This window comes from Ostrea edulis, chromosome 1 (genome assembly GCF_947568905.1).
Source record: "Ostrea edulis chromosome 1, xbOstEdul1.1, whole genome shotgun sequence".
NCBI classification, from domain to species: Eukaryota; Metazoa; Mollusca; class Bivalvia; order Ostreida; family Ostreidae; genus Ostrea; species Ostrea edulis.
Window position 1 is genome coordinate 88048271 of NC_079164.1, and position 21082 is coordinate 88069352.

A 21082-nucleotide genomic window follows, 5' to 3' on the forward strand; every position below is an offset into this window, starting at 1 on the left:
GTTACCAGAAATTAATTTTGATATTCGTTCCATATTAATGACAGATCTTCCCTTGTGTTTATTCTAGATTCTCATTTATTAGGACTGTAATACATATTAGCTTGAGTTAGATTTAAAGGATTAAAATACACTATATACTTAAACCAGCTTAATGAATTTTCTGTGTAGTTTATCTAGTGTTGACATTTTATGAACCAGGAGATGAATGGGTATTTGGGTACTTCAACCTGAAGAAGGCCAAAAATGGATCAATCTCTTAGGTTTATGGGTCATACTTTGAATTTGTATGATATATATACTTTCACAATACATTTACTTTGAATTTCCACCCCTGCTTTATTATCACGTTTGTTGGTTTGGGCATGGCAGAGGTATAGTCTGAACGATTGATTGATGTTTTCAACCAACGATATAAAGAGTCAAAATGGTTAGGGCCAGTTTATAAGGGACAGTATATAGTTTTTCAATGATCAAAGATAAATTGGGGCAAAATAGAATATTGTGTCGCAGGATGGTCGCCAAGCATTAAACTAGCAAGACAAGTTTTATGGTTTATACTGTTTTAATACATTCGAGTCATACACAAATATTCATCATCCTTTACTGTACTTCAAAAACCGAGTCAAATGAAGAAGGGATCTGTAACGATAAAATTTGTAGAAACAATTTTAAATACAGATACACTGTTACAATACACATACAACACTGACTTTGCTTCACTTTACACAGACTACATTAATTTGCTGCACGCACATTTTACACATTATTTACATTTTACTGCATACTTCACTATACTATACTTTATAGCATTTTACTGCATATACACATTACACACTGCATTTTACTGCATATACACATTATACACTGCATTTTACTGCATATACACATTATACATTGCATTTTACTGCATATACACATTATACATTGCATTTTACTGCATATACACTATACTTTACTACATAGCATTTTACTGTGTACTCTGGGTGTTTCCCTATAGCTGGACATGAACAGTACACCGTACATTTACGTTTAGGTAAATATATACATTTGAAATAAAATAGCACATGAATGTAGTGTGTACTCACAATTAAGAACTATCACGGTAAATACTATTATAAATTTTAATTAAAAGAACTTGGTACGTTGGCCATTTTAGGAATAAATGTGGAATAAAAATATTGAAGTAATGAGTAAACTTACCTCAGAAGTAGTGGACTCTGGTCACAAGGTATTAAAACTTCAGATGACTATTGCAAGATGAAATACATGAACATCAATGCTGATAAATGCGGCCGCACCCGGCAGTTGCTACACCCAAGCTTACTGCACGGGATTTAAATGTACAAGAATACCTGGTGAACTATTCAGATACTATGGAAACACATTGAATGACATATTTAACTATTGAAAAGGATTAAAACCGTAACATCTATGGAGCTATAATTGAGAAATATATATATACATTAATTGTGACATATTGCTAGCGCTGTAGAAGATCTATGTATGGACCTACCTAAAATATTTCAATTCAGAAAGCAAAGTTCATTTTTATACCCCCCGCAAACGAAGTTTGGGGGGGTATACGGGAATCACTTTGCCGGTCTGTCCGTCCGTCCGTTTGTCCGTAGACGCAATTTGTCCGAAGTTTATTTCTAATACCGCTGGACATATTTCATTCAAACTTTATGCACATCTTCTATATATTATGTAGTTGTGCATCTCCTATTTTCATTGAAATATTTTATCAGTTATAGAAGTTACGCACATTTTCTTTTCAATTAAGCATATTTTTAATATTTCATATACTGCTGTACTGTAGAATATACACTTCTGCATTCACATTGATTGCCCTGTAGATAATGTGAAAATATCCAATGTGCTTGCATTAAATATTTCCCATCATCTTATATGCCCCGCGGGGGGTATTAGTCCCATTAGGACAGTTCTAGTTTATTTTGAAGAAGAGTGTATGTATAGCTTTCTGATTGATATTATTACAGAAAATTTTTGAAGAGCATGGTATATATATCGTTCCACATATGTATTTCTCAAAGATAAAAAAAGATAGATTATATTCTCTCATGTGCTCAATGTTTTTAGATTTAAAAAATGAGATTGAAAATGGCATTTTCAGAGTAAAATGACAGCAGGTGCAAAAAAATGAGTTCTATCTGATATCTTATTAGGCTGTTGTTTTATTTTTCATAAGAACAATAGATTATTCTGATTGATGTACTTCCAACCCCCACTAATCAGTTGTCATTGATGATTCTTTGATTGTTATGTGACAGTTACTGCTCCTAAATTTCCTCTTGTTGAAGTTTTCAGAAAGTAAAGGGTCACTGATACCAAACAGTATCATAGAATTGAATAACTTTCCAGATTTCCATGGCTTAGAATGAAAACAAAAATTATGGATGTTTTCATAAAAGATTTGTTTACCTGTACAATATGTGCAAATTTTACCTTTAGGAATGAGAAACAGGCAGACAGGGTCTCATGGTTTGAACGAGTTCTCCAGTCGAAGCCACAGCATGCTGACGTTAACCATCGACACAGAACAACAAGACCCAGACGACGACAACCTGTACCTCACCAAGCGGGGAAAACTCACTTTTGTAGACTTGGCAGGTAATGCAGTGTATCTGTACTTGAAAGATTACATGTAGTAGGTAGAGATGGAGAAAATCTCGCATTTATTTAAAATCTTGGGAGACAATTTTTGTTGATTGATCTGATTTTACTGGTTTGTTATAAACTTATAATAGATATAATTTATGTATGTTGAAAAATTATATAAAATGTGTAAAATTATTGTAAAATTAACTCTAAAGGCATTTAGTGTGGAAAAGAATTTCTCTTTATTACGATCCATTCCTAAAAACATGCAAGGCATTGATATCGTGTAATTTAGCGAGAAGCCTCACTTGTGAAATGATTCACTTTTATTTTATATTGCTGAAATACGCGTAAAAACTCTTAAGTTCACATGCACATTCATCTTCTCACAATTTGGTGATTGTAGCGAGTCATTTCGCAATATTAAGTACTTGTTTGAAATATTGAATATACATGCATGTTACTATCATCACATCATAACATAGTATTTTATGTTTGGTTATATAAGAATTCTACAATGATGTATTATCACAGTATTTTATTAATGGTGGTGTACATTGATGATTTCAGGTAGTGAAAAGGTGAAAGACTCGGAATCTACAGATCAAACATTGAAAGAATCTAACAATATCAACAGGAGTCTATTGGTGCTAGGTTAGTGCATGGACTATTATAACTCAATCCCTGTCCGGGAACTCGCTACACTGATGTGACTTAATAGACTGATGTTGGACATGTGGAACAAGGAGTGCATCACTGATGCTGTGGTGATGATTCCGTTCACACGTATTCACTTAATATGATTATCGAGATTTTCCTTCCGGTTCAATATATTGAATATTTTCTTAGGAATAGGAAAAACAGTTTGGGGATTCAATTTACAGGGTCTCAACTTGCATATCAGATCCCAGATATCTGTCAGTGATGTAAACTATAGTCTATTTTTGAAATTCAATTATTCAAATGGTCAGCTATAGTCTTGATAAGCACCATTGTAGAGATCTATGAAGTTTACTCGAAATTGCATTATAATCCTAATTGTGTATGATGTCAAACTTTTTTCTTCAGCATGTTGTGTATAAAGAAATAAATATAAATGGAAAAAAAACCCCATTCAGTTTCTTTTTTTCAGGAAACTGTATCTCATCCCTTGGTGATGCTAAAAAGAGGCAGGGTCATATCCCTTACAGGGATAGTAAACTGACCAAACTGCTGGCCGATAGTCTTGGTGGAAATGGAGTCACTCTAATGGTAAGTCTGGGAGGAAGTGCAGACAGTATGATTGTTAATCTGGGAGGAAATGGAGTTAGTCGGATTGTTAATCAGGGATGAAGTGGATCGAGTTATTCGGATTGTTAATCAGGGATGAAGTGGAGTTAGTCGGATTGTTAATCAGGGAGGAAGTGGAGTTAGTCGGATTGTTAATCAGGGATGAAGTGGAGTTAGTCGGATTGTTAATCAGGGATGAAGTGGAGTTAGTCTGGTTGTTAATCTGGGAGGAAGTGGAGACAGTCTGGTTGTTAATCTTGGAGGAAGTGGAGTTATTCTGATTGTTAATCTGGGAGGAAGTGAAGACAGTCTGATATTAAGTTTTGTAAGAAATGAAGTAACTGTGATGGTGAATATGAAAAGAAATTGTAAAAACGGGAAGAAATGGTCACCCTAATAGGAAAAGGACCATGAAATATACATACTAATAATTTTGAGATGAATTTATCTTACTTCATGTTAGATTGATAAATGACATGCTTTGTCTAATTTATAGAAAATGTGGAAGAATTTGTAACCTATCATTTCGTTGCAAAACATCAATGAGATTTCTTTAAAAGATGAAAAGAGTTTTAGTGTGGTAACTTTATATTGGAAATTAATATATCTTTGAATGATTAATGCTCAGGTGGTACTTAAAAAAAATCCGAAGGTTTTCATCAGAAACTCTCATGAAATTATAATGGAAATATATCCTTCTGGCATTAAAAAACCTTACTGAATCTTGTAGTGTGTGGCACACACCTTTTTAAAATCAGGAGAAAATTGATCTCATAAAATTTTGATGACTTTTGAGTTTCCAAAACGGCAATTAATAAAACGACACCTATAGACATAAACTAGGTGCAAGCACGGGTGATATTGATCGTGCCTGTCAATTCGTGGTCGTCTCTGGTGCTAAATGATTGTCTGTATACTTGACAGACACTGAAATATCAAAACAGGGATAATCCCTTCTTAATCTTGTTGAACCACTGCAAGATATGTGGGTCTCTGCTTTGGTCTTTACCACCGGGAGGATGACAGGTGGGGTAGAGGAAAACTTTGTCCACGCTCTTACCTAGTACATATTATAATTGTGAATGTTAGACATGAAAGAGACTGTTATATGATACTACTAGTAGGGTGTTCCAGGTCTTGTTCAGTATATTGACTGCAGAGATGAAATAACATCTTGATAATTTGCCCAGTATTGACATTTCGATAATTGAAATTATAGCCATAAGCATTCCTTGTTTTATTTAGTATATTGAGTGCAGAGATAAAGTAGATATAAGTTTTTAAATAGATAATGTGCCCAGTATCAATGTTTTCAAAGGTGAAATTTGTAGGAGATGAAAAATCTATTTATAGTTCATTATATCAGACTTCAGAGGTTACATGATTTTAGTGTCAGCAGAGTCATTGATCGTTCAACTTGTCAAAATGTACGATATTTTAAGTAGTATTTTTACATTGTGATAGTAATGCATGAAGTTACTGACGAATGATAATGATACATGTAACTGATATCTTACAGATCGCATGTGTGACCCCCTCGTCTCATCATATCCACGAGACCATCAACACTTTACGCTACGCCAGCCGAGCCAAAAAAATCAAAACTAAACCCATTGTCAAAATGGTATGTTCTGTGTGTACAAAACTAAACCCATTGTCAAAATGGTGTGTTCTGTGTGTACAAAAAACTAAACCCATTGTCAAAATGGTGTGTTCCGGCTGTACAAAACTAAACCCATTGTCAAAATGGTATGTTCTGTCTGTACAAAACTAAACCCATTGTTAAAATGGTATGTTCTCTGTCTGTGTGCATACTTTTGAAGCATAATTTTGTTTTAGTGAAACGGATTGCTCATGGTCATAATCTGCATGGCTTATTTGCACTAAAGCACCTTGTCAATAATTTGAAAACTTTAATCTAAACAAAATGTGAATATGTATAATATATATATGAAATATAATATGTTGTTGAAGTAGATATTGCACAAAGAAAATTCTAATAGCAATCAATATCTATTGAGCTGTAGTGTCTGAGATGAGAGACAGTATTCCTTGAATTCATGCCACTGTTTCTGGCCAGCACAGGGATTTGTGTTATGAGTTCTAATGTCAGATGATTGATGTTGTAGGACCCCAGAGAAAAGTTAATTCTGAGTTTGAAGCGGGAGATCAAAATCTTGAGGAACGAGAACATCTACCTTCGGCAGCAGGTAAGTCAAGAGTTTTGTACCCTGTCAGGTGTTCAACATGGGTCACTGAGGCCTGGTATTGATTTTCTAAACTTGTATCAAGTGCTGACTTTAATCTGATAAGGAGGCAATAAATTATTATGGAAAGTTAAAGTTTGAGATCTGAGCTGTAATTACCTATCTATAGCCATTTTCCAATGTTAATTCTAATTTTACGGACCGATATTTTACTTCCATTTTACAGCTAGAGTTCCCAGCTAAACCCAAAGGAGATCTACAAAAGTCAAATGATGAAAAATTTATGAAATTTTTAAAGACACAAGGAAAAGGTAGGCATTGAGTGATTGCACGTCCATAGACTTCTCTGTCTCAAAACAGACATTGACATATTTTAATAATGAAGGAAGGTATATATTCAATTTCTAAATATAAAGGGTGCAAAGATAATTATCAAAATTGCTTTAATGTTCCTGAGGGTATTGAGAAATTTGCTATGACTGTATAGTGTCATTGTTCTTGTGTCAGAATCCAATGATCCAAAAGCCAATGCAAAGGGAGGAACAGAGGCCGGTCTTTATGAGATGTTACAGGAATACATGATAGAAAATGAAGCCTTAAGGTAATTTTAGGATACTACCACCAAGAAGTGGCATATTGAAGAATATTTTCATTGCAGAATTAAACTGAAAGTTTCTTCATTAGTAGACAACTCAATTAAGTTATATAATTATTCATAATTGCAAATGAATTCATTTCAATCGATTGAGGCCAAAATTTATCTTTCATGTCATCCAACACTAACTTTAGATGCCCTTCCTATAATTTGCAAGACAATGGATTCTTTATACATTCAGTGCTATTGAACGTGCAAGCTCTGCTACATAAATGGTGGGGGAAAAATCAACATATTGATGGAATTTTCTTCTGTTTTCAGGTCTGAGAATTCAGAGATGCATCAAACCAAAGATAAAATAAAAAGAGAACAGCAATTAATGTACCGAGAAAATGAGCGACTGTCCAAAAAAATCGAGCAGCTTGAACGGGATCTCTACGGGTACGATGTCAATTGATATGATACAGTAAATGCACACATAATATGAACTGTCTAAAGAGGGACATCATACTATCTGAAATATTACAATGAATGGACCTTTTAAAAAAATGTTATATTGATTTTATAAATTGTATGTAATTCACATATTGGAATTTGCTTGTTTTAATTGTGAGCGTTATATTGATTCCATTGATATGAAAAACTTTTATGCAGCTACTGCTTATGATAATTAATTGACTTTATGGATAACACAGAGATTGAGTTTCATTCAATATCTGCATTTCAAGCCTGCTCAAGAAAAAAAATCACCTATCCCTTGAACAAGGATATGACAGATCTGAGGTTGAAATAATCCTATTCCTCTGTTGAATACAGCAGTGATTCCTTTTTAACAGATCACATGTACATCTACCTGTTTAGTAGTGTAATTTTGACAGTTACCCCAATTTTTTAAAAGAAGTATTATTATGCATATAGGACTAGATGTGATAAGAGCTCTGTTTACCTACCAACAATTGACATTCACGTTATTGTTTAAAAATTAAGTGTATTTTGTGCAAGAGTCCTGATGCAACTTCCTTATTATTTTCAATTTTAAAAAAAAATGACGTAGTGTTATTATGATATCATAAACATGCAATTTTGCCACCATTTTCAGTATTTTGACATAGAAAAGGGTCATTAAATTTTTATCCATTTCTTCTTCTAAGAAACACTGAGCACAAGTGTAGACAAGCTGTATATTTATACCATACAGTGATCTTTGCAGGTCATATGTGACCACAAAAAAAATTGTTTCTGCAAAGCTGTGCTCTATGTTTCCTGAAAGGAATACATTCACAAAAAGCAGCATTTAACTATAAGCCTTTAATAGCATTGAGAAATGGTGTCACTCTTGATGCTATGTAGTCCAATGATACCAGTATTCAATTTTGGTTGTCAAAAGGAATAATCCCAACAACTGTAGAACTCGCTTCCAAACTGACACTATCAAATATGTTAACAAAATCATACTGTGATCAACATAAATAAATTGTTTATTCTTTATGGCATTTACTCAAGATTTGATTTGCTTTTGAATGCATATATTTAATATCTTGAAGTATGGAACATGTTACTGAACAATGCTTTGTGTACTCCTGCCTCTGACATGAAATTCTCCCCATTTTTTATTATCAGATGTTGTTGGAGGATGATAGGAGTCCTTTCCATGACTTAAGTTTTTTTTAAATTTTCTCAGTCGACAACCAGGAGGAGGGGCAGGTGGTTGGCAGAGACAGACCAATGGACCTCCCCCGCAGAGACAGACCAATGGACCTCCCCCGCAGAGACAAGTCAATGGACCTCCCCCAGCCCGGCAGCAAAATGGGCCTCCTCCCCCCCAGCACCCCCCACCAGATCAGTATTATGACCAGGGACCACCTCCGAGGCAAGGGATTAACAAGCCTCCACCACCTCCTCCAAACAACCAGTGGAAGTCCACTCCACCTCAACGACCAGTCAACAATAGGGTAGGTCTTCTAGTTAAATCTCTTTACCACCTCAACGACCAATCAACAATAGGGTAGGTCTTCTAGTTAAATCTCTCTACCACCTCAACTACCAATCAACAATAGGGTAGGTCTTCTAGTTAAATCTCTACCACCTCAACTACCAGTCAACAATAGGGTAGGTCTTTTAGGTAAATCTTTACCACCTCAACTACCAGTGAACAATCGGGTAGGTCTTTTAGGTAAATCTCTACCACCTCAACTACCAGTCAACAATAGGGTAGGTCTTTTAGTTAAATCTCTCTACCACCTCAATAACCAATCAATAACAGAAGATTAAATGTCAGATATTCAAGAAATTTTCTTGCAAAGCTTGTGATATTGATTTTAATATTATAGGTGGTGGATCAATATATTCCTGGTCCCTCACCCCAAGCAGGAAGGGGTAAACAATCTACACCACCGAGTGGCCCCAAAAGGCCCCCTCATCGACTTGCAGATCCCATTGGAAGACCGAATTTGTAAGTGTCTTTTACCTGTCATCGCTTACTTTTCAGTGTATGGAAGACATGTATTGTGTTTTATGTGAACATTCTTGATAACAATTTTCTACAGACCCCCAGAATACATACAAAACGGAGTGGGAGGATACCCTGATGATGGATATATGTCACCAAGGGGACGACCTTCACCTCTTCACAATGGACCATTGAGACAAGGTAGGAGCTATGATCAACTTATTTTATGTAAACTTGGTTTTTCCTTTTAAAGGATTTCAAGAGTTATAGTTTACCTACTAAATTTGAAGAATATTGGTTTACTAAAACTACTCATCAGCTGTAAAGCTCTCATTAATTAATTTTCAAATTATCTTTCAAATTTATGATGGAACGGATGATTTTCTATACATTGCTTCTGTAAGATGCAGTATTTTTTCCCTTGAAGAATGTAGAAAATAGTGTTACACATGTATAAATATCATAGGTGCTGCAAACAGTTCACTCAGGGAATTACAATCAAGGAGATTTCTGCATTTTTCGGCCAATCACCTCAATCGGCAGCAAATGCATAAAATTGGCCGTAGTATGCCAAATTTATCCTCACGTGAAATATTTACAGCAGATGTCGGGTTTGATTCTGAATCTGAAATGCCATATGTCCGTAAAATACGAACAGCTTTGGACAGTAAGTCATTAGAGAGTGCAGGAAGTGGTAGAAAAGTAACGAGTGTAGCGTTTTTCAGTTGAATTATATTTCTGTTCTTACTACCGGTATTATTTTAATGGAGGATTTGAAGTGGTATTTGCCTATTATGTTAGATGTAGAAATTTAATTTTAGGATTTATATTTTAGGCAACAATTTCTTTGACTTGCTTTTTATTCTGATTATTCAATTCCGCTCTGTTAACATGCAGCCTCCAATAAACAACCAAAAGCAGAGTGACAAGGGAGGTAATTCAATCGCTGCATAGGAAAATATGGGCAGGTTTATGGGTTTAAAAGTGCTTTTATATGGTTCCAGTTTTTTTTATCTGTATTGTAGCACAATATCTTATTTTTGTGTAGCACCATCTAGAAAGTTTTTTAATTATTGTTTTTACACATTTTTGATAGATTTGTGGTATTTAGATATTTAAGAACAAGAGAAATAATCACTCTAAATTGATATCCTCTGATCCGCTCACATAGTTCACTACGCGAGGATCTAACAACATCCCCTTTTTAGGCATGTCGGAGCAACATTTTTGTCAGCCAATGAAATTGCTCCTCAGTAGAAATTTTAATTAGTTGTTCAAAAATTTCAAGCTTAATTCCTTTGTTGTAATTATAGCACCCTTGAGGTGTTGCAAAAGACTGCAAGTTTATAAAGATGTTATGCTTTATGGAAAGTAAAAGCTTAATATCTTTTACGAGAAGAAATCTTCATTAGTTGTTCAGAAATTTCAAAATTTTTCTTTGTTGTATGCAACACCGTTTTTTTACGAGTACAGAGATTAGGAATAGAATGTGTTGTAATTGTGAGAAAATTTAGAAGTTGATTTCCTGTCAAATGTTTTAAATCGATTTGCTACATCATGCTTACACTCATTTGACTAGTGAGAAATCACCTTCTGGTCAGCTATCACATGAGCTACTACCTATGCCAACATGAAATATGTACACTACATATTTACATGACTCTGAGAGTCACAAATGAACCTCATGCTTTAACTGCACTGTCAATAGAAAAAGAACTCAATTTTCCTGCACCAGTATGGCATGTAAATATGTCATGATATGTTTAATTTGTGTAACTTACCGTCTGCAACATATTGATATAATGTAAAAAAAAAAAAAATAATCTTCTGACTACAATGTGTAAACAGAAAGTACCGGTACATGTAAACACATGTTTGAAACTCAACTTTCGAAGTTAAACAGAAAGTAAACACATATGAATCTCTCAACTTTCGAAGTTATAAACAAAAAGTATTAACACGTTTGAAACTCAACTTTTGAAGTTAGCCATACTGTGATTGGTTAGATCAGTCTTTGATTTATTCTCGGGTCACCAGAATCAATGTGATGTTGTTAGATGTTAGTATAGAGGGTATGTGAGCAGATTTTGTGTTAGATTGGAGCAAGATATACATGTATAACCCCTTTTTTGCTAGGGCTCTTAATGGTACAGATCAGATGATACACCATGATATTCTAAATTTAATGTAAATTGTAGTATACATCCATCAATATATGCAACATCCTGAATTGTATCTTTAATCACATCAAAGTAATGAAATATTATGGCATATTAAAATCCAAGCTCCTAGAGCCCTTCAATTCGCATATGAGCCGAATTACAATAATTACGGACAGTGATGTTTTTGTTGTTACAGTTTTCTACGATGAGGATGATGACATACTTAGTAGTCGAATTGGTGGGGCAATTAAAACTTAATTAGTACTCTGCACACACCATTTCAGTTTGAAATCAATTTGGACTTGTGTTGTTTTGTAGAACACTTTCTCTTGCATTATAAGCACCATATACACATGAGCTGCTTGTTATAAAGTTTTATACAGATGTGTTGATCCTTATGTTCTTTTGTTTGTAGATCATATTGTCCAAGATAACTAGTTTAATACCAACCAATTTTTAAAATACTGTAAATCAACTACATGTACCATTTGTTATCCAAATTGTCCAAAATACTGTCAGCCTTTTATTTTGTCAACAATCACATTGTACAAAATACTGTAAATTGGCATTTATTTTGTTAACAACCAGATTGTTTAAAATACTGTAAATTTGCTTTCTAAATTGTTTAAAATACTGTAAATCATCCTTTATATTGTTAACAATCAAATTGTCCAAAATACAGTGGAACCCCGTTATTACGTTCCTCCTTTAATACGTTAGTCCGCATATTACGTTGGAATTTCAAAGCACAAAACCATTTCTTAACAAACCTATATAAAATAGACCTTGTTATTACGTTGTCCTAAGATGCCGGGACTCGGTATTACGTTGTAAAAATTCCGACGAAAACGTAATAAACCCCTAATTATTCAATAGTGATTCTCAAAATAATAAGCTATTCACACCTTGACTGCCTGAGGCAGTCACCACGTAAATTTCCTGGTCTGTTTGGGGATTAGAGACGCTTGACTGATCATGCTTCGATAGATCTAGCGACATCAATACAGGTGAATACCCCGTATCGAAGCCAGTGATAAACAATTAAATAATGTTTATTTAGAAATTGTACTCTATGAAATTTACTTCATTTTTCATATTTTGATAATCAAAGAAATAATTTCTCAACTACCTGCGTGTTCAGCATAGTGTGATTACCTTCGCTATTAAAACTCTATTTACGGACAGCTTTGGTACCAAACATGAAAGACAAGATTTATCGTAGCAATGTTAAAACTGCTTGGGTAACTTCTTGGACATAGGTGACTAAAGGTGTTCAATTAAAAAATTGTCCGTTGTTTGGACATGCAGCTTGGGTGTTCGTAAATCTCGTCCATACATACACAAATCAAACTGTCCTGTGTTATCGGCCGATTCGTGCACGACATTTACCTCTGTGAATATTCTAAAATCCCCTGATGCGCACGTGATTTTAGTTCCATCATTTAGCATTGTAAATGAAATCTTCGTGCATCATTATATTTTTTTATGTGGATTGCGCTTAAATTGTTCTCCATGCATGTTTATCGTTGGTGAGAAGTGTGTAAGTGTTGGGTATCTTGTGCGTTTTGTGTCTATAGTTTTGCTGTTTTTTTGGATGGGATTTTTTTTTTATTGCGTTGTGTATTGTGTAATTAGCGAACTTAATAAAAACGATGTTTTGTTATTTTTTTAATACGAATGTTGAATACGAACCGGAACGAGTTATTGAGAGAAATTTACATGAACGCATTGTTTTAAAGTTGAACAAAATGGCGGTCCAAACGAATGCAGAAAAGCAACGTTTATCAAAACATCCTTATGAATCCTACACCAGAAATAAAGAAAAGGGATAAGAACATGAAGAATTATGGATATTAAAGATAAGATGTAAATAAAACAAAGTATCATAGTCTTTTAAACAAAGAAACAGTAAAGATATATTCACACACCCCTTCATGGAGTACCAACGGACGATATACACTTTCCAAACGATATTTTTAATGGGTTTCACTGGGAACGTTTATTACGTTGCCCCCGGTATTACGTTATTTTATCGTGACAAAATGGAAAACATAATAACGGGGTTCCACTGTACTTTAAATCGGTCTTTATAATGCTCACAACCAAAACCATCCAAAATACTGCCAATGATCATTATTTCTAACAATCAACCTATATTTTATCAACAATTGACCAAATTGTCTAAAATAACTTAACCAAATTGTCTAAATTATGGTGTGGTAGATTAATTCAGAATAGCTATAAGGCTACTTGATCATCACTTTCTGAATCAGATGATCTGCCGAAAACCATTTCAGTTAAAAATCACCCACACGTGACTAAGGATGATGCATATTGACAATAGAAGAAAAGAATTGAAGTGTTTTACAATTAATGAAATTGACAATTAGTTTACAGACAATTTCTCTCTTGGTTATTGACTTTTCTCGTTTTAGTGGCAGTGTTTCTCACTTGATAGCAGTTAGTTACTCTCGTTCATTTTCAGTCAAGTTAAGTTTCTGATGATTGACATGGCTAATAACTTCTGATATTAAACGTGACACATAACAAACATACTGCAGATCATTATAAAAATCTTCATTGGTCACCTGTAAGTAACCATGAATTCTCGTATTTCAAACGTTTGAATTTTCCCACTTCTGGAAAACTGTATGGCTCATTCTGCCTGAAACTTGCTATACATGTATATCAATTCAAGGCATAGTGAAACAAAAAATTGTAAATTCTGTTGCCCCATAATTTAGGGTATGAAAGATGAGGCAAATCTCACCAAAATAATGCAGTCTTTGAAAAAAATGTTTTCTTTAAAATCCTGGTCATCTAACAAATAGTTCATATAGTCATAATGAGCAAGCTTGAGGTGTCCTCTACCAAAATTATAAGATTAATGGCCCCTGGGTCAAGGCCTTATGGTGGGACTACATTGAACATATGAATGTCCTTTAAATCTTTAAAATAATCTTTCCTCCTAAATATCTGATATCAATTTAACACTGAGTATGTGCATAGTGATAATGAAGAAAGGGCATTTATCAGAATTTTGAAATTCATGGGGTTCAAACACCAAGGAATGAAAATTATATTGAATGTTAAATAAATATCTTTACTGCTGAACACTTAGCTAGCCGACCAACTGTGCACATAGTTAATGAATGAAGAATTATGATGAGCTTGGAGACTCTGCCAATACTGTGGTTCATTGTCTTCCATTCAGTCCCCTAGGGTGGGGCTGTGTGTGCCCTATACTTCTGTTCAGTCTCCTAGGGTGGTGGGGCTGTGTGGGCCCTATACTGTCGATACTGGGGTTCAGTGTCTTCCATTCAGTCCCCTAGGGTGGGACTGTTTGGGCCATATACTGCCTGCACCAGTGCAAAGTATGTAGAATATGAAAAATATAAGAAAATATCATTTGAAAGGTCTTGCATAGAGAATTTGAAAGTGGTCAAAATACTTAGAAAAACATAAATTCACATGAAATGGTAGACATGGTCATGAAAAGCAAACTTCAATACATGCAAATGATACTTTATGCTTGTCATGTGTGATCGTCAAAGTTATGATTTCCATTTCTCAGACAAAAGATCCACTTATTCTACCTTTGAGCAATGTTGAACTAAAAAACTCCAAAGCTTTTTAGTTACGTTTCCATTAATTGTGGTATTAAGGTGACTGTATATGGCTCTGCCTGGCCTCTTATCATGTTTTCCTAACCTCAGATATATTGAAGACAGTCGTGATATATTTTGTTTATTCTGCAACACAATATCAATAAGTGAAATAAGATTTCACCTACCAAAATTTTCTCATTTTACTTCTTTCGTAAAGTAACAGAAAAGTCTATATATATACCCTCTGTAGTTGAGTCTCTTGGTGCCACAATGTACACTTAGAAAAACATGAGCACATCACAGCAAGATAGAATGCACAAGGTTATGACGGTCAATTACTTTATTGAGACAGTAAAGAGGATAATCGCAGGATAAATATTAATACTGTGTCTCCATGTTGATCGTGTAATTACAATTTTTAATATGTAACCAGTGTAATCAAACTAAACCTATAACCTCATCTTTCTATGCTGATCGTCATGAATAATGGAGATCGGTGGTTATATATGCTGTCGAGAAACCTGTTGCTGACCACTGTGTTTTCATTTCAGAGTCACCGCACCGCTACAATGATAGTCGTCGAGCTTCCCAAGTTTCCACCTCAGGTTCCCCTAATGCTTCATTAGAGATTTCTCAATTTATTCTAAAAAATACACATATATTAACAAAAGATTCCAATTTCATAATACTAAATATTAATTCCCATTAATTTGTAACTTTGATAACAGAATTTTTCTTAATCCTTTACATGTAATCTCATATGATACGTACAGCATTTAGAGTGATATTTTTTGTTTTGTAGACTCCATACGAAGCATGAATGCAAAGTTAAAACAAGAAATTTATGAACTGGAAGGAGAGATAGAACACCATCATCATGTGAACCAACGGACTAAGAGTGTATACGGTTCACAGACCTCAGTCCGATCTGGACCTCGATGACGACAAAATTCCGCTATATCTTCTGTGCTTTTCTCATTGATTTAAGCCAGCCATTGAATTGCTTGGCTGATAAAGTACAGTGATTTGTGTCATATACCAAAGATAAGTATTGAACTTACAAAACACTTCTGCCAGCTGTCCCGTAGGTTCCTGGCAGTTATCTGGGCATTTTTACATATTGCAATTTGAAAATTCTAACATATGGAGGTGATACAGAACGAGCACTAAATTCAGCAGTAAGTATTGAACTTACAAAACACTTCTGCCAGCTGTCCCGTAGGTTCCTGGCAGTTATCTGGGCATTTTTACATATTGCAATTTGAAAATTCTAACATATGGAGGTGATACAGAACGAGCACTAAATTCAGCAGTGAACTTTTAAAAGAATTAAAAATTGCACCTGTTGTAAACTAAAGGCTGTTGAACATAATGGAAGTCTACAATCATGGCTACAAAATCTCAGTTGTACACCGAGTGTTGCCAGATCCTGGTTCTGCATGGAGTGCTACCGATTCCGTCCTTTGGCCAAAAGGGAGCTAACTCATACATTAGTGTATGTGGAGATGTGTGTGTGTGTGATTCTGTGGAACCGTCCTGTTAAGAGACTATTGAAATCCGTCCATTTTTGATGTTTATACCGAGATACTGGATTGTACTATCTTAATTTATTTGTAATGTTGTTGATTTTTTATATGTTTATCCTTGTTTATTGTTTTTTAAATTCCAACAAGACACATATTTTTCTTTATATGATTACAAGACCCTCAATGTACATGAAACTCAGTCACATCAGTTAATTTACACCCACACAGTTACTGCAGTTGGTAGCTTCAGAAAGATGGATTTTCTGACTATTTCTGAATACACTGATTTTCTGAACATCACGAGTTCTTTAAAACAACCCAGTTAGTTATGTTAAATAGAGTTTATGTTGTTATTGTTTCCTGTAGATATTGGAAATTTTGTTATTTTTGAATTATTGTTAGTTGTATATATCTTCAGTGTAGAATGTTGTTTGAATGTTGACAGATGGACGATAGGATAGATTGAGAGCTTATTTGTCTTATTTATTCAGAACCTTAAGATTTTTGACACACACACACACACCCTAAATGTTTGTTTTTCCCCTGCATTGTTTTGGACTTCTATCTCCTTTTTAAGTGGTCAATAAAATGTTGTATTTAAACTTCGGAGGATAAACAGGATCAGACATGATTTTAAAAAAACTTGCACTTTTTAGATACCCAGCCTTAAGAACGTCAGTCCAAAAGTGGAACACAAGTCGCAAAACAAAGCAATTTCCCATTGAAGAAAACTTGTGTTTCCATGACTACAGATTGTATATGTAATATAAAATGATGCTATTTTTGTATTTATGAACGATCTAGAATTGTTTTAATATTACATTTTTGATGGAAAATGTGTTAAAGAAAACAACACAAAGAAAAAACCAGATGATTTTGTTTTTCTTTATTACAAATTTGAATTTGCACTACCTGCAGACGCTTGCATATCAATATGACTAATCGTGGTCATGCTGTTCTTGCGAAGATTTGTGAAGATGTTCTCCGTTATATTCCCACGTAAAACTTTGATTAGCTATTGTGGCCACGATTTTAACGAACTTGAATCTGCATTATTTCAGGAAGCTTTCATGTAAATTTAAACTTTTCTGGCCCAGTGGTTCTCAGATTTTTACAGAACCCATCCTATTTTTCTTCTTGATTATGTCCCCTTTGGAGGGAGTTTTCAGTTGGAACAGGAAGGGAGAAAATGCAACGGACCAGACTGGGATTTGAACCCGGGCCCCCTGAATCTCTAGTCAGGTGCTCTACCGACTGAGCTATCTGGCCACCGGCATTCGAACTCGGCTGACCGCTACATTCCTCCCTCCTCAAATGTCTTCACACCCTGAAGACATCAACCCAGGATCTTTATCCTCTGGCAGGCATTTTCACCTGTCAGTTCCAGGGATTGGTCACGGCACCAAATGTAGCAGGAAGGGAGAAAATGCAACGGACCAGACCGGGATTCGAACCCGGGCCCCCTGAATCTGTAGTCAGGTGCTCTACCAACTGAGCTATCTGGCCACTGGCGTTCGATCTCGGCTGACAGCTACACAGTTAAGACCCAACAATAACTCCAATGAGTGAGTGTTCAATAGTAAAAAAAATTTTGAAAACTGCACCCACCTACTGTGTATTGCACTGTACAATTATTACTTTTCTGCAGCCCTAAATTACCTAGGGCCATTGTCTGGTCTACATAAGACTGTCAGCATTGACGAACTCGAGATTTCCAGTCGCACATGCTGACTGAATTGATAGTGTGACTGAATAAACAAACAGGTGACAAAAGAAAATACAAGACGCATATTGCGATCAAATTATTGCAAACCGGATTTCTTTTTGCCACTTTTGAATTTTGCCATTAGCAAAAATGGCAAAGCCCAGCTGGTGAAATTAGATCTGCATTTCAGTTGTCTTGGTCAGGCGATACTGGCCAGCATGTAAAGAAAATCTTTTCATGGGATATGATTCATGATGATGTGTACAAATCGCATATTTTCATGGTTTTAACATTTTTCCTATTTGAGAAGCACTTAAATTCAAGGATAAGGAGTCTTGGAAAATCGGTGATTTTACAGCAAAAACCATTAGTTGACTAGTGAATGATGTGGGTTCCTCAATAGATATACCAACAGTAAAGTTCAATACTTCACATGTACTTCAAGTTTATGTAAAGGAGATCCCTATTCATTTCTCTTTTCAAACATAGGTTGGGCATTTTCATGGTGGCTGCTAATTTCATTCAAATTTATTTTCATGGTGGCTGCTAATTTCATTCAAATTTTTCTCTGACAGGTTGAAAAACTTTTTTTGCTTCTAAGCAGAAACTTCTTGCATCCAAGTCCATCAGTGGGCTACAAGTTCTCCAACTGATAATGAGAGAATCTGTCGTGGTTGAAGACTGCATAAACATACCCTTTATACACTTTTGATCAATAATTATGCAATCATAATTTGAGATCTTCAATTTCTCAATGAAATTTGACCACATAACAATGCATTTTAAATATTTATTTTAACACTACAGACAAGCAATATTGCACAATATTCCAATATCACAGACAAATATTGTTCACATAAATACTAACATGCATGTACAAGTTCATACTGTATTATGCAGACTGGAAATACAATTGGCATCATTTCTTTTTATTTTATGGTGACGTGCATCTTTTACATTTAAAATTCTTTTAATTTTTACTATATGTCTTTAATGCAAAGAAGAAATTCAAAGCAGTTGTAAAGATAATTTCTTTAAAACAAGTTGACGAAAGTTGGTGAAATATTGCCATTAGTTCTGTGTTTTACATAAACAGTAACAACTTTCTCTCAAGTTTTCAAAAAGAATTGGTAGATTATATAGTACTCTATTTTTCAAACAGCTGTTCAAATGTTTATCAATAAAAAACAAGAACGAGAGTGGTAAATGTAAAACCAGATCATAACATTGAAGTTTTGTATCATTTAACTCTGATGTACTAAAGAAAAGAAGGTATGGTCCCCTATAACTTACATTATTTAAATTCTTATTGACTACATTGGTAATTTATTACTGTAATAACTAATAAGTTGTGTACTGAGAGTTTATCATTCATTGCATTGAACATTGATTTCTGTTGTTTTCGAGGTCTGAGCAAGATCATGAAATTATGACAATGGAAAAATATAAGTTAGCTGTTTAAAAATGTACATAATACAGTGTACGTACATTGTTATTGTATTTTTGGCAAAACCATGGAATTTCATGCCTATGAAAATTATGAAACAAGGATATATTTCAAATAAAACTGCATCATAAAACCACACACAAGTACTCAAAAAATAAAATAATCGTCCTCTCACTGATTGTTATGGGACTTCACTTGCACTTCAGAAGGTACAATATATATTATACAAGAAAATAAATAAAATTAACTTTCACATTAAAAAAAACTATCAACATCAACTGGCATTGTTAAGTGCAAACCTAAAATAACTCCTTAAAGTATGATGTAAATCACTAACTAGATCTGTCTTAATAGGACTATAATAACTTCCTTGGGGCTCATCCATATTGGGGTATATTTAAAATGTATAGCTGAAGACCGGAGTTCTTAGGAGATTATTTGTTTCATCTGAATAAAACTTGCAGGATACCCTAAATTCCTTTGACCTAGATATTTATAAATAATCATGGTGTAACAAGTACAAATTGTTAGAAAAATTTTAAGCACTAGTCTCTTAGAAAATCATGTCCACAGACAGGTGGACAGACTTAAAAATGCAATTCCATGATACTTCATCCTAAATTAGTCTCTGTGAGAGAACATGTCGTTATGAAATCTTGAACAATAAGTTGGGGGAAAAAACGACTAAAATGAAAAAAAATTGTCCAATCATGATTAAAATATCAGGTGCACATCTTTATATGGTGAACAAAGAGTGTATGCATTTTCAGAAAAATCAACACACTAAACTTGTCATGTGTGGACAAAATCCGTGTTGAAAGACCAGACAGACTGATTCCAATACCCCCCCCCCCCCCCCCCCCACTTCATTTGCAGAAGGTGTAATAAATTTATGAATAATTGAAGTGAAGCGTATAGCACTGCATTAACATAATAAACAAAGTTCAATGTTTATATAAACATATTTACAAAAGAAAAGCAATTCAAGTGACTAAATAGTCTAGTGATAGACAGTAATTGTGACATCTATCCATTGGAATGTTCTATAACAAATTTAAGTGTACCCTTGTACTTTGTGGTCATCATTCTACTGCAACCCCTATCTACATGTACAATCATGTGTAAAGGTCTCTCTCATGTAATGCTGAGATAAAAGTTCCCCTCGTTCCTATGAAGCTCCTCGGTGAGACAGCTGTAAATGCCCTGCTACAACGGGTTGACTTCTCAGTAAGGGATATTCTGTTGGTAGAACTGGATCCAATCATAAGACCTGGCCCTCCAGCTGAGGAAGCATTCCTTGATGATCCTCTTCATGTACTCGGCGGCCTCATGCTCTGTAGCCATTGGCTGGAACCTGTCCCTCAGTTGTTTGATGGTCTGTCCTCTGAAGCATGGCAGACCAGTGTCTAGCATCAGAGACACCAGGGTGATAATGGTTTCTTGGTAAGGTCTAAAAACAGAAAACGGAGAGAACTGATGCTGTTGTATTTCATAT

General features: G+C 34.7%; 2 protein-coding genes and 1 non-coding gene across 19 annotated transcripts in view; 1 reads left to right on the top strand and 2 right to left on the bottom strand.

Annotated features, from left to right (window-relative positions):
* LOC125672587 (kinesin-like protein KIF12) overlaps positions 1–17306 on the top strand; it is a 54452-nt gene extending 37146 nt beyond the window's left edge. For 8 of the 13 annotated variants that reach the window (XM_056164754.1, XM_056164756.1, XM_056164751.1 and 5 more), the window contains 15 exons: positions 2473–2631; positions 3190–3273; positions 3752–3870; positions 5408–5512; positions 6018–6098; positions 6322–6406; positions 6603–6696; positions 7012–7131; positions 8372–8642; positions 9021–9142; positions 9237–9340; positions 9606–9806; positions 11498–11539; positions 15461–15514; positions 15712–17306. In XM_056164754.1, the coding sequence (XP_056020729.1) occupies positions 2473–2631; positions 3190–3273; positions 3752–3870; positions 5408–5512; positions 6018–6098; positions 6322–6406; positions 6603–6696; positions 7012–7131; positions 8372–8642; positions 9021–9142; positions 9237–9340; positions 9606–9806; positions 11498–11539; positions 15461–15514; positions 15712–15851 (1781 nt within the window). In that variant the 3' untranslated portion in view covers positions 15852–17306. Of the gene's footprint in view, positions 1–2472; positions 2632–3189; positions 3274–3751; positions 3871–5407; positions 5513–6017; positions 6099–6321; positions 6407–6602; positions 6697–7011; positions 7132–8371; positions 8643–9020; positions 9143–9236; positions 9341–9605; positions 9807–10036; positions 10074–11497; positions 11540–15460; positions 15515–15711 lie in introns of all 13 variants that reach the window. The other 5 variants (XM_056164760.1, XM_056164752.1, XM_056164733.1 and 2 more) reach the window with 3 other exon arrangements.
* Positions 17307–17868: 562 nt separating this feature from the next.
* On the bottom strand, positions 17869–17941 carry Trnac-aca (transfer RNA cysteine (anticodon ACA)). Its single transcript has one exon. It is a non-coding gene; the product is annotated as a tRNA-Cys (tRNA).
* A 975-nt stretch (positions 17942–18916) lies between these two features.
* LOC125672585 (phosphatidylinositol 4-kinase alpha-like) overlaps positions 18917–21082 on the bottom strand; it is an 88559-nt gene continuing 86393 nt past the window's right edge. For all 5 annotated transcript variants that reach the window (XM_056164777.1, XM_056164780.1, XM_056164765.1 and 2 more), the window contains one exon: positions 18917–21037. In XM_056164777.1, the coding sequence (XP_056020752.1) occupies positions 20812–21037 (226 nt within the window). In that variant the 3' untranslated portion in view covers positions 18917–20811. The remainder of the gene's footprint in view (positions 21038–21082) is intronic.